The 14,265-nt window shown below is 47.5% G+C and overlaps 1 protein-coding gene across 1 annotated transcript in view; it reads right to left on the bottom strand.

Annotated features, from left to right (window-relative positions):
• Positions 1-13,586, bottom strand: part of LOC142691891 (pikachurin-like) — a 121,949-nt gene extending 108,363 nt beyond the window's left edge. The window contains exon 1 of the mRNA XM_075847597.1: positions 13,433-13,586. Within this exon, the coding sequence (XP_075703712.1) occupies positions 13,433-13,529 (97 nt within the window). The 5' untranslated portion in view covers positions 13,530-13,586. The remainder of the gene's footprint in view (positions 1-13,432) is intronic.
• Positions 13,587-14,265: the final 679 nt, after the last annotated feature.

Below are 14,265 nucleotides of genomic sequence, written 5' to 3'. Positions count from 1 at the left end.
ACTTCAGAACTGAACTGGTACCTATAAAAATAGATTTTGGAAATTTTCTTGGAAATGTGAGAAATTGCTGCTAAAGTTCTAAGCCTTGTAACGTCCTAGAAAAATAAAAGGATGTTCAAAAAACCATGCCAATATAAAGTAGACATATGGGAAATGTTAATTAGTAACTATTTTGTGTGGTATTACTATCTGTTTTACAAGCAGATACATTTAAATTTAGAAAAATTCTAATTTTTGCAAATTTTCTCTAAAGTTTGGTGTTTTTCACAAACAAATAATGAATTTACTGATCACATTTTTCCACTAACATAAAGTACAGTATGTCACGAGAAAACAATCTGAGTATCGCTTGGATAGGTAAAAGCATTCCCAAGTTATTACCACATAAAGTGACACTTTTGTATTATCTGGCCACAGCGTTTTTTGAACAAAAAAACGAAAACTTACAGCGAAAAAAAGTAAAGAAAGTCTCTGGAACTGGCCTAAAGATAACACACCTATTATGTCGCCATTGTAATGACGGGGTAGGGAGACAGACAGGTGAGCCCTAATTTACCCGCCACTCAGTCCCTGCCTACTTGCAACGGCCCGTCCTAGGTGATGGCGTACAACTGGGCGACGGTCCCTACTCTCACTATGTACACAACAGATAGACAGACAAGGGTACAAAGAAGCTAAGGGAAATGGGGCAGTTGCCCATGGCAACACCGTGAGCAACAAGAGTAGTGAACAAGCCGAGTCAAACCAGGAGTGTACGAGGTACCAAACGCAGAGCAAGAGAGTAGTCAGTAAAGCCAGGGTCAGTATGAAGCAGAGGACAAATAGTACAAACAGCAGCAGCAGAGCCAGGAAACCAGCAGAATCACAGGAAAAGGAGAAGCAGGAAACGAAGGTACAAATAGACAGAGGGCGGGAGCTAGCTCCGTCTGGCCAGGCCGTGATAGGCTCTCCCACTTCACAGCCTCCCAGCCCGAGTGGTAGATGATCGAGTCACTCTATCAGACTTAGGAGCAGGTGCAGACTGAGTAACCACGGGCATCGACACAGAAGCTGTGTCTGGCAGATCCTTTACAGTACCCCCCTTTTATGAGGGGCCACTGGACCCTTTCTAGGTGGACCTGGCATATTGGGGAACCGAAGATGGAACCTCCTGAGCAATACCCCAGCGTGAACATCCCGGGCGGGTACCCAAGTCATCTCCTCAGGCCCGTATCCTCTCCAATGAACTAGGTACTGGAGGGAGCCTTGGACCATCCTGCTGTCCACAATCTTGGCCACCTCGAATTCTACCCCTTCAGGGGTGAGAACAGGGACCGGAGGTTTCCTCGAGGGAGCCAAGGACGGGGAGCAGCGTTTAAGGAGGGAGGCATGAAACACGTGATGTATTCGAAAAGACGGGGGTAACTCCAGTCGGAAGGAGACAGGGTTAAGGACTTCAATGACCTTGTACGGCCCTATATACTGGGGAGCAAATTTTTTGGACGGGACTTTAAGGCGCAAATTTTTAGAAGACAGCCACACCAGATCCCGACCACAAATAAGGGGTTAGCAGAACGTCTTCTATCTGCCTGAGTCTTTTGTATGCTCTGGGACGCCTCTAGGTTCTTCTGAACCTGGGCCCAGACTGTGCACAGTTCCCGATGAACGACATCTACCTCGGGATTGTTGGAACCACCAGGTGAAACGGAAGAGAACCGTGGATTAAACCCAAAATTACAGAAAAAGGGGGAGACCCCTGACGAGTTACTGACCCGGTTATTAAGAGAAAATTCAGCGAGGGAAATGAAGGAGACCCAATCATATTGACAGTCAGAGATAAAACACCTTAAATATTGTTCTAGAGACTGATTAGTCCTCTCAGTCTGGCCATTGGTTTCAGGATGGAAGGCCGAGGAGAAGGACAGATCAGTCTCCAACTTCTTACAGAAGACTCTCCAAAACAATGAAACAAATTGTACCCCTCTGTCAGAAACAATATTGACAGGAACCCCATGGAGACGCAGGATGTGTTTGACAAACAAGGTAGCTAACGTCTTAGCATTGGGTAGTTTCTTGAGGGGCACAAAGTGGCACATTTTACTGAAACGGTCTACTACAACCCACACCACCGACTTGCCTTGAGATGGAGGCAGATCGGTGATAAAATCCATCGAGATATGGGTCCAAAGTCTCTGGGGAATGGGCAAAGAACATAGTAAGCCCGCTGGTCGGGACCTGGGAGTCTTGGACCTAGCACAAATCTCACAAGCGGAGACATAGGCCTTAACGTCTTTAGCAACCCAGGCCATCAATAGTTTCCGGCAATGAGGTGCTTGGTACCCAGGATGCCTGGATGGCCAGGTAGTGCAGAGTCATGATTCTCCCTGAGTACCCTTAGCCGGAATTGCAGGGGAACAAACAGCTTGTTCTCAGGAAGGTTCCCGGGAGCTGAACCTTAATCAGCCGCAATTTCGGAGACTAGGTCAGAATCAACAGAGGAAATGATTATACCTGTGGGCAGGATCTTTAATATTTTTAGACCCAGCCCTATAGGTGACCAAAAAGTTGAATCTAGTAAAAAATAACGCCCATCGAGCTTGTCTCGGGTTTAGCCTCCGGGCAGATTCTAGGAAAACCAGATTCTTGTTGTCGGTAAGGACCGTTACCTGGTGCCTAGCCCCCTCCAGGAAGTGGCACCACTCTTCAAATGCCCATTTAATGGCTAAGAGTTCACGGTTGCCAATGTCATAGTTACACTCAGTGGGTGAGAACTTCCTGGAGAAGTAGGCACAGGGACGGAGATGGGTGAGGGACCTGGTACCCTGGGACAAGACTTCACCCACTCCCATCTCGGAGGCGTCAACCTCTACGATGAACGGCTCCATTTGGTTAGGCTGAACCAGCACTGGGGCCAAGATAAAGCACTTCTTAAGGACCTCAAAAGCCTGGACCGCCTCTGGAGGCCAGTGGAGGAGATCTGCACCTTTGCGAGTGAGATCCGTAAGAGGCTTAGCGATGACCGAGAAGTTAGCAATAAATCTCCTGTAATAATTAGCAAACCCCAGGAAGCACTGTAACGCCTTCGGGGAGGCAGGTTGGACCCATTCAGCCACAGCCTGAACCTTGGCAGGGTCCATGCGGAATTCATGAGGAGTGAGGATTTAACCCAAAAATTGTATCTCTTGCACCCCAAACACACATTTTTCGGTTTTAGCAAACAGTTTGTTTTCCCGAATGGCCTGGAGCACCTTCCTGACATGCTCAATGTGGGAGGACCAGTCCTTGGAAAACACCAGTATGTCATCAAGGTACACTACAAGAAATACCCCCAGGTAGTCTCTTAAAATCTCATTTATGAAATTCTGGAAGACCGCGGGAGCATTACACAACCCAAAGGGCATAACGAGGTATTCGAAATGACCTTCGGGCGTGTTAAACGCAGTCTTCCACTCATTCCCCTCTTTGATGCGGATAAGGTTATAAGCCCCCCGTAGATCAAACTTAGAGAACCATTGGGCCCCCTGGACCTGATTGAAGAGATCAGGAATCAACGGAAGGGGATACTGGTTCCTTACAGTGACCTTATTCAAGTTTCGGTAATCGATGCATGGCCTAAGACCACCATCTTTCTTCCCTACGAAGAAGCCAGCACCTACCGGAGAAGTAGAGGGGCGAATGTAACCCTTGGCCAGGCATTCCTGGATATACTCTCTCATGGCTTCACGTTCGGGACAAGAGAGATTAAATATCCTACCCTTAGGGAGCTTAGCCGCTGGTACCAAATCGATTGCGTAATTGTACTCTCTATGAGGAGGTAACACCTCGGAGGCCTTTTTAGAAAAAACATCAGCGAAGTCCTAAATAAACTCAGGTAGAGTGTTCACCTCCTCAGGGAGAGAAATAAAATTAACAGAAAAGCATGACGTCATGCATTCATTACCCCATTTGGTAAGATCCCCAGTGTTCCAGTTAAACGTGGGATTATGCATCTGCAACCAGGGTAGGCCTAAAACAAAATCGGACGATAATCCCTGCATCACCAGTACGGAGCACTGCTCCAAATGCATGGAGCCAACAAGGAGTTCAAAAACAGGGGTATGCTGCGTAAAATAACCATTAGCAAGAGGAGAGGAGTCGATACCCACTACCGGGACAGGTTTAGGCAATTCAATCAATGGCATAGCTAGAGACATAGCAAATTCCACAGACATAATATTAGCAGAAGACCCTGAATCCACGAAGGCATTGCCGGTAGCAGACCTACCACTAAAAGAGACCTGAAAGGGAAGCATGATCTTATTAGGTTTCATGTATACGGGAAATACCTGTGCGCCCAAGCGACCTCCCCGATGGTCACTTAGGCGCGGAAGTTTTCCAGCTGCTTATTCTTGCGCCAAGTACAGTTGTTCACTTGATGCTTTTCATCCCCACAGTAGAAGCAGAGACCATTCTTCCTGTGGAACTCTCTACATTGTTGGGGAGACACGGAGGCCCCGAGTTGCATAGGTTCATCCGAGTTTTCCGTGGAAAAACGAAGCAACAGCACCTCGGGAGCCATCATGGGGGAGCCAGAGGAGAAGGCACAAAAACGTTCAAGTCGTCGTTCCCTGAGACGTCGGTCAAGACGTACCGCTAAAGCCATTACCTGATCTAGAGAGTCAGAAGAGGGATAGCTAACTAACAGGTCCTTCAGGGCGTTCGACAGACCCAATCTAAACTGGCACCTCAAGGCAGGGTCATTCCACAGAGAAGCTACAGACCACTTCCTAAAGTCCGAACAGTACTCCTCAACGGGTCTCTTACCCTGACGTAAGGTCACCAGCTGACTCTCGGCAAAGGCAGTCCTGTCTGTCTCGTCATATATGAGCCCGAGAGCAGAAAAATAAGGTCAACAGAGGAAAGCTCAGGGGCGTCGGGAGCCAAGGAGAAGGCCCATTCTTGGGGCCCGTCCAAGAGCCGGGACATAATTATACCCACTCGCTGGTTCTCAGAACCTGAGGAGTGGGGCTTTAGACGGAAATAGAGCCTACAAGGAGAAAAAAGTCTTCCGGTCCCCTGAAAACCGGTCAGGCAAGTTGAGGTGGGGTTCAAGAGGTGAGGTGGGGGGCACTACCAGGGTAGCATCATGCAGGTTGCCCCTCTGAGTCAGGGCTTGGACCTGTAGGGAGAGGCCCTGCATTTGTTGAGCCAGGGTCTCAAGGGGGTCCATAGTGTGTCAGGGACCAGGGTAGAAAAGGTATATGGGCCTGTGATTATGTAATGACGGGGTAGGGAGACAAACAGGTGAGCCCTAATCTACCCACCACTCAGTCCCTGCCTACTTGCAACAGCCCGTCCTAGGCGACGGCGTACAACTGGGCGACGGTCCCTACTCTCACTATGTGCATGACAGACAGACAGACATGGGTACAAAGAAGCTAAGGGAAATGGGGCAGTTGCCCACGGCAACACCATGAGCAACAAGAGTAGTGAACAAGTCGAGTCAAACCAGGAGTGGACGAGGTACCAAATGCAGAGCAAGAGAGTAGTCAGTAAAGCCAGGGTCAGTATGAAGCAGAGGACAAATAGTACAAGCAGCAGCAGAGCCAGGAAACCAGCAGAATCACAGGAAAAGGAGAAGCAGGAAACGAAGGTACAAATAGACAGAGGGCGGGAGCTAGCTCCATCTGGCCAGGCCGTGATAGGCTCTCCCACTTCTCAGCCTCCCAGCCCGAGTGGTAGATGATCGAGTCACTCTATCAAACTTAGGAGCAGGTGCAGACTGAGTAACCACGGGAGTCGACACAGAAGCTGTGTCTGGCAGATCCTTTACAGCCATGTATTATGCAGGGACTAATAAGGACAAAGTAATGGCAGTCCTGGGAGCCCCTCACTCAACCCTCCCCCCGCTACTCAGCAAACCAATCAGCACATTGATGACAAACAAGCGACCATCTAAGGGGTTAAACGATCGGGATCGGTATTATTTCCGATTCCGATCGTTGCCTGATACAGCTCCGTCAGGTGATAGCGTGTCTGACTGCGATGTATATGTACGCCATAGTGCAGGAAGTATTTTTTAGTGCCGTACATGTACAGTGCTGGAAGGGGTTAATCACACCATACAAAGCTTTTGGGAATGGCAGTATTTTATCAGCTGCCTTGATTTAACCCCTTATGTAAGCAGATGGAATAGCTTATAGGACACCCTGGTGTTATAATGAAGTCCCCCTCCTGCCATTGTACTGTAATTGTCATCCTCGTGTTAGCCGCTGTTATTAGCAAGTGACAATGGCCACTTAGTGCAAAATACACACACAAATGACGGGTGTCCCTTTTAAATCCCTATAACACGACTCCTATTCAACTTCCTTAGGTCAGACAAACATCACCACATCCCATTCCTGCAACAGCAAAATATCACAATTTATTTGGCTAATGTGAATTATCTATTTATGACCGCGGCTATCACTAGACCAAGAGCTAAAGAAACCATAAACTTCACCTGATGATGAAGAGATAGATGATAGATAGATAGATAGATAGATAGATAGATAGATAGATAGATAGATAGATAGATAGATAGATAGATAGATAGATAGATAGATAGATAGATAGATAGATAGATAGATAGATAGATAGATAGAGTGAGCCATAGCTAAGTAGATATGATATAGATACATAGATACATAGAATATACAATGTATATTAGAAAGTTGCAGAAAGTCTCATGATAAAGTGAGAGAGAGAAAAAGAGGTCTATTATTTAGTCTCTGGATGTAAACAAAAATGTTCCTATTCACTTCTGGTAAACAGAGATCTTGAAAATAGTTAGGATTTGCTAAACAAACTCTAGTAGAAAGTTGCAGAAATGCTCATTATATAGTGACTTAGCAAGAAAGACAGATGTGAGAAATAGATAGATAGATAGATAGATAGATAGATAGATAGTGTATCATCAGTGAGCGCTGGCCCACATCTCCTCCTCAGGAGACGCCAGTGCTCACTTATGCTTCACTCTGCTGTGTCCCGTAGAGCGTTATTTGGGTATCTAATTCAGGTGCGCACTGAAATACCCAAATTAGCCCATGAGCACCCTGTACTATAAGAAGGGCCCTGCCCCTTGCTGCATTGCCTGAGCGTTGTTGTCGTTTACCTATGTTCGTTTCGGGAAATGGTCCCTTTAAAGTTTCCCAGTTCCCAGTGTTCCCGTTCCTGCTACCTGTATCCTGTGTCCCATACTATCCTGGTTCAAGTACCGTTTAGAGTTGGAGTCGTGTTGTGTGGTGTACAACGCCTTCCTGGTTACACCACGCCTGGTGTCTGCCTGCTTCCAAGGTCCCATCTACTGTCAGAGGTTACCACAGGTACACCTATCCAAACTATAGACTTTGACTAGTACCCTGTTGGCCAGCTGCTATACTGTCGGTCTCGACAGGACCAACTCCTCCAGGCATTGAACATTATTGCACGTTGGCTGGAAGTGCAAGCTGCCCTTCCTCCTACTACACCTCCTGGCAGTACAGACCCTCCAACTACACCACATGGCAGTGCTGATCCCCGATTTTCTCTGCCGCTGCCTCATCGCTATGATGGAGACGCGAGGACCTGCAGGGGATTTTTGAACCAGTGCCAGATCAACTTCAGTCTGTATGCACAAGCATTTTCCACTGATGGCGCAAGGGTCACTTTCATCATCTTTCCACTCACTGGCAGGGCTCTAGCATGGGCGAACCCTATCTGGGAGAGACAAGGACCAGAGATCCGTGACTTCCAGGGGTTCCTACAGACATTTTGCATGGTGTTTGAGGAGCCTGGACGAGTCTCGTCGGCAGCTGCCTCCTTGCTGAACCTTTGCCAGGGAGACACTTCCGTGGGCGAGTACGCCATCCACTTCCGCAGCCTGGCGGGAGAGTTGTTGTGGAACAATGAGGCCTTGGTGGCTATATTCTCGCAGGGACTGTCTCCTAAGATTAAGGACGCTCGAGATCTGCCATCTACCCTGGATGACCTCATTCTTCTGGCCACCCGGATTGACATAAGGATCTGAGAACTGTTCCAAGAGGCCCGTCGGGAGGGAAAACTCCCTAGCCCGGCTCCTACTTTGCAACAACCCCTGCTGTCCTCATCAGCTGTTCCTCCACAGGAGACTTTGAGGATGGACCATCTCAAGCTGTCTACCCAGGAGAGACAACGTCGACGGACTTCGGGACGCTGTCTGTATTGCGGCCTCGGAAGCCATCTTGTGTGTATGTGCCCCCAAAAATCCCAGGGTTTGTTGGAGAGAAAACCATGGGTGAAAAAGGGCTTTCTTCTAAATTTTCCATCCCCGTGACCATAGTGTCCCGCGAAAAGACACACCGGGTCTCTGCCTATCTGGACTCTGAATGAAAATAGCTGCGGATCGAGAGAGACCTTGTGGATCTTCTCCAGTTGCCCACAACCCCTCTGGAGATAAGACTGACTGTTGCTTCTGTGAATGGACTATCTCTGCCAGACCCGGTTGTAGCTATGACCAAGCCACTGAAGCTCCAAGTGGGAGCCCTTCATTCCAAGCTCATCTAATTTTTTTTGTCCTGTCTAAGGCCATCAACCCTGTGCTGCTGGGCCTGCCCTGGCTCCGACTACATGCCCCAGTTCTGGACTGGAATTCTTGGGAGGTTCTCCAGGTGGATTCCGAGTGCCTCAACCGCTGCCTAGTCTTCTGCAAGAAGGAGGCGAAGACGCTGCCCCCACACCGTGCGTATGACTGTGCTATCGAGCTGATTCTTGATGCATCCCTTACCCGTGGTAGGGTATATTCTCTCTCCTTGCCAGAGACTCAGTTCATGTCCGCCTATATTATAGAGAATCTGGAGAGGGGCTTCATACGGAAGACCTCCTCTCCGGCAGGAGCCGGGTTCTTCTTCATCAAGAATAAGGATGGGTCTCTGTGACCCTGCATCGACTACCATGCTCTCAATCAGATCACGGTAAAAAAATAGATATCCATTGCCATTGATTTCAGAACTGTTCGATCGTATACGAGGAGCCCAAAAATTTTCTAAGCTAGACCTGTGGGGCGTATAATTTAATCCGGATTCGCCGGGGTGACAAATGGAAGACGGCATTTAACACCCGTGACAGACACTATGAATACCTAGTAATGCCCTTCGGCCTGTGTAACGCTCCCGCGGTCTTCCAAGAGTTCGTTAATTACATCTTCTGTGACCTCGTCTATGTTTGTGTTGTGGTCTATCTTGATGACATCTTGATTTTTTCTCCTGATCTGATGACTCATCAGAGACATGTCAGTCAAGTTTTGCTGCGATTAAGGGAGAATCGCCTGTACGCCAAGTTGGAGAAGTGCGTGTTTGAGAGAAATGCTCTACCCTTCCTGGGCTACATCATCTCGGATCAAGGCTTCAAGATGGATCCTGATAAGGTAATGGCCACGTCCTCAAGGCTTAAGGTCAATACAGCGTTTCCTGGGATTCGCTAATTTCTACAGACAGTTCATTCCAAACTTCTCCTCACTGACATCTCCTATCTCTACCCTCACCAAAAAAGGCATGAACGTTAAGGTTTGGACTCCAGAGGCGGAATCTGCATTTAATAGCCTGAAGAGTGCCTTCACGTCAGCCTCTATCCTCCATCATCCAGATGTTTCTCTACACTTTTTGTTGGAGGTGGACGCCTCCTCTGTTGGTGCTGGTGCACTTCTGTTACGGAGAGGTTCCAAGGGTAAGGCAGTGGTATGTGGCTATTACTCTAAACTCTTCTCTTCCACAGAACGCAACTACTCGATTGGGGATCGGGAGTTAATGCCATCAAATTGGCCCTGGAGGAGTGGAGACATCTACTAGAGGGCGCAGTTCATCCTGATATTCACTGACCATAGGAATCTCACCTATCTCCAGACGGCCCAACGGCTGAACCCTCGTCAGGCCAGGTGGTCACTGTTCTTTGCTCGGTTCCAGTTTGAGCTCCACTACCGTCCAGCCGACAAGAATGTGAGGGCCGATGCCTTATCCAGGTCGTTTGAGACAGAGGACACCATGGAGTCTTCACAAAATATTATTGATCCGTCTTGCATTGTCTCTGTCAACCCCCTGCAAATTAGAGACATTTCTCTGGGGAGGACTTTTGTGCGCCTGGCATACAGAGGGAGAATCCTCCTCTGGGGACACAGCTCCAGACTGGCAGGTCACGCGGGTACACGTAAGACCCGAGATCTCATTGCCTATAATTTCTGGTGGCCCACGCTGCCCAAGGACATCATGGACTTTGTTTCATCCTGCTCGGTTTGCGCAGCCAACAAGGTTGCTCAATCCAAACCTGCTGGCCTGCTCCAGCCGCTGCCTGTGCCCGATGCTCCTTGGCAGCATACAGCAATGGACTTTGTTACGGATCTGCCTCCCCCTGCGGGATGCAGTACTGTCTGGGTGGTGGTAGACCGATTTTCTTAGATGGCTCACTTCGTTCCGCTGACCGGTCTACCTTCTGCTTCTCGACTGGCCAACCTCTTCATCCAACACATCTTCCGCCTGCACGGCTTACCTCGGCATATCGTGTCTGATCGGGGAGTTCAGTTCACCTCAAGTTTCTGGAGAGCTCTCTGTAAACTTCTCAATGTAAAGTTGGACTTTTCCTCAGCCTGCCATCCCCAGTTCAATGGTCAAGTCGAGAGGATCAATCATATCATGAAGATCTACCTACGACACTTCATCTCCAAGCACCATGATGACTGGGTGCAGCTTCTTCATTGGGCCGAGTTCTCGTTCATGACCATACTAGCGAGTCCACAAGAACTACACCGTTCTTCATTTTCTACGGCCAACACCCACGAATTCCTCTCCCGGCATCCGTTACGTCCGAAGTGCCCGCAGCTGATTCTGCTTTTAGGGACTTAGTGCAGATCTGGCAGCAGACCCGATCCCCCATTCTGCTGGCGGTCGACCACATGAAACGTAAGGCAGACACAAGGAGAAGAGAACCCCCCCCCCAGTTTCTTCCAGGTACCAAGGTCTGGCTGTCCTCCAGAAATATCCGGATGAGGGTGCCATCATACAAATTTGTCCCAGGTTCCTTGGACCCTTCGAGATCTTCCAACAGATCAACCATGTCTCCTACAAGCTTTGTCTGCCTCCTACCCTCAAGATCTCCAACTCCTTCCATGTCTCCCTTCTGAAGCCTGTGGTCCAGAACCGCTAAACCAAGATTCCTAGTCCTGCAGTTGCTTCTAGCGGTTCATTGGATACATTTGAGGTTAAGGAGATCCTGGACACCAAGAGAGTGGGAGGAAGAACTTTTTATTTGGTGGATTGGAGGGGGAGTGGTCCTGAAGAGAGGTCCTGGGAGCCAGAGGAGAACCTCAATGCCCCTACCCTCCTGAAGAAGTTTCTCTCTCGCTCTGTTCCCAAGAGGAGGGGGCGTAAGAGGGGGCATACTGTAACACCCATGGACGCGGGACGTCAGGTTTACTCACCTCCTGATGGCCGCTGCCATGGATCAGTGAGTGCTGGCCCGCATCTCCTCCTCAGGAGACGCCAACGCTCACTTCTGCTTTGCTCTGCTGTGTCCCGTGGGGTGCGCACGCACGCTTGTGCCCGGTCTTAAAGGGCCAGCGTGCGCACTGAAATACCCAAATTAGCCCATGAGCACCCTGGACTATAAGAAGGGCCCTGCCCCTTCTGCATTGCCTGAGCGTTGTTGTAGTCTACTTATGTCGATCAATAGATAGATAGATAGATTAGATAGATAGCCAGAAAGAGCCATAGCTAAATAGATATGATATAGATACATAGAATATACAATGTATATTAGAAAGTTGCAGATAAAGTGACTGAGCAAAAAAAGATGTGAGATAGATATGATATGATATAGATAGATAAAAGAAGAAAGAGATAGATAGATAGATAGATAGATAGATAGATAGATAGATAGATAGATAGATAGATAGATAGATAGATTATTATTTCATGAATGTTACCTTATTGGTCAGATCAGCCGGTTATGAGGTTACCATCAGTATGTTTGTGCTTTAGATGACTTGTGAGTTCAACTAGATCAACTAGATACAGAACACGTGTGACGGAATACATTCCGTGTACAGCGCTGCAGCATATGTCGGGGCTATATATACAATATACTTAAGTAATAGATGTATGATACATTCTGTGTACAGCGCTGCAGCATATGTCGGGGCTATATACACAATATACATAAGTATTAGATGTATGATACATTCTGTGTACAGCGCTGCAGCATATGTCGGGGCTATATACACAATATACATAAGTAATAGATATATGATACATTCTGTGTACAGCGCTGCAGCATATGTCGGGGAGATATACACAATATACATAAGTAATAGATATATGATACATTCTGTGTACAGCGCTGCAGCATATGTCGAGGCTATATACACAATATACATAAGTATTAGATGTATGATGCATTCTGTGTACAGCGCTGCAGCATATGTCGAGGCTATATACACAATATACATAAGTAATAGATGTATGATGCATTCTGTGTACAGCGCTGCAGCATATGTCGAGGCTATATACACAATATACATAAGTATTAGATGTATGATGCATTCTGTGTACAGCGCTGCAGCATATGTCGGGGCTATATACACAATATACATAAGTAATAGATGTATGATGCATTCTGTGTACAGCGCTGCAGCATATGTCGGGGCTATATACACAATATACATAAGTAATAGATGTATGATGCATTCTGTGTACAGCGCTGCAGCATATGTCGGGGCTATATACACAATATACATAAGTATTAGATGTATGATACATTCTGTGTACAGCGCTGCAGCATATGTCGGGGCTATATACACAATATACATAAGTAATAGATGTATGATGCATTCTGTGTACAGCGCTGCAGCATATGTCGGGGCTATATACACAATATACATAAGTAATAGATGTATGATACATTTTATAGTCGTTTGTTTCTCTTCGGCAGACACATTTGTTATAAAGCAGATGAGAGGATGGTCAGGAACCTCTGCAAGAACTGGATGCTCCGGACTGACAGCCTACCCCCCGACACAGGAAACCGCTGCATGGGAACACCGCGCTAATCCGGCACATTTCCACACAAAGAACCTCCACTATGTCTCTATTATATTCCATTCTGATTAACCACAGATGCCCGGAGCTGCCTGCAACATCCCAAGCAAGAGTTTACATAAACTTCTCTCCCACACCCCACAATGCAACTATCCCTCCCTTCTTCATTAGCCTTTTAACAATTCCAGACGTAGCAGAGCTGAGTTTGTCATTTGGCATTTACAGTTTTAGATAGTACTGCAGGTAAACCTACCGCATAAAATGTTTCACATTGAGCAAGAAATACAACCACGATGACGAATTCAGCTCTGCTACATCTGTTAATTGAAAGTTTGCATTGAGATCACATGATAGGCCCTTACTGCACATCAAAGGATAGTAGTAATCATTACCTTGTCTCCTAGGGGTAGTAGCTTTCCTGGAGCACAGGACAAATCCAATGTAAAGACTCAGTAGACACAACCAGGAGGGATATCTTTGCAAATCCATCTTCTGTACATGTAAAAGGGAAAGCTGCAAAGTGATAGCAGAGACCAGAGGAGATGGTGGAAGAGTTAAGTATCCCTAACCTCTCTCATGTAGCAGAGTCAGACCCCAGTAGGAGAGGATGGTCTGAAATCCAGTGGATTTTGCACGTGTGGGAGGGAGGGAGTCAGCAAGGAGGGGCTCACATTGAGATTACATCCCACAGCACTTAGAAAGCAATTTACAATATGTGTGTCTCTTCACAGCCCCCCCCCCTCTCTTTCCCAAATTACGTACAAAATCTGAAAGCCCCTCCACCGCTGCCCCCTTCGCAGTTCTGAACATTTCCGTAAACTTCTTCTTCTTTAAAGCCACTTGCAGCCATATAAAGGACGGTCAGCCGGAGTAAGAGCGCAGATTTAAGAAGATAAATCCGAATTAATCTCCCAGATGGAGGTCTGAGATTGCTCTAGCCACTCAGACTAATATAGCTACACAAAGGGATTAGGAGACATAGAACAAGGAACTCAAGAAGCGGACAAGAAGCAGATACTTAGGGGCACGCGACGGCCAAGAGGGGACCGCGTAATGTCACTTAACCCGTACAATCATTAGGATTAGTGAGCCTGCAGCAATTGTAATTGTTACGGGCTTGTTTCATATCAGTAGGTGCCTACAGTGGGTGGCAAAGAAGCAGCCGCACCCAGCCTGGTGCCTGAGGGGGCAAATGCCCCTCTGTCTCTTGAGAAGACACTAGTAT

Source organism: Rhinoderma darwinii, chromosome 1 (genome assembly GCF_050947455.1).
Source record: "Rhinoderma darwinii isolate aRhiDar2 chromosome 1, aRhiDar2.hap1, whole genome shotgun sequence".
Lineage (NCBI taxonomy): Eukaryota > Metazoa > Chordata > Amphibia > Anura > Rhinodermatidae > Rhinoderma > Rhinoderma darwinii.
Note: the sequence above shows the minus strand (reverse complement) of the source record. Positions and strands in the feature narration are given on the sequence as shown.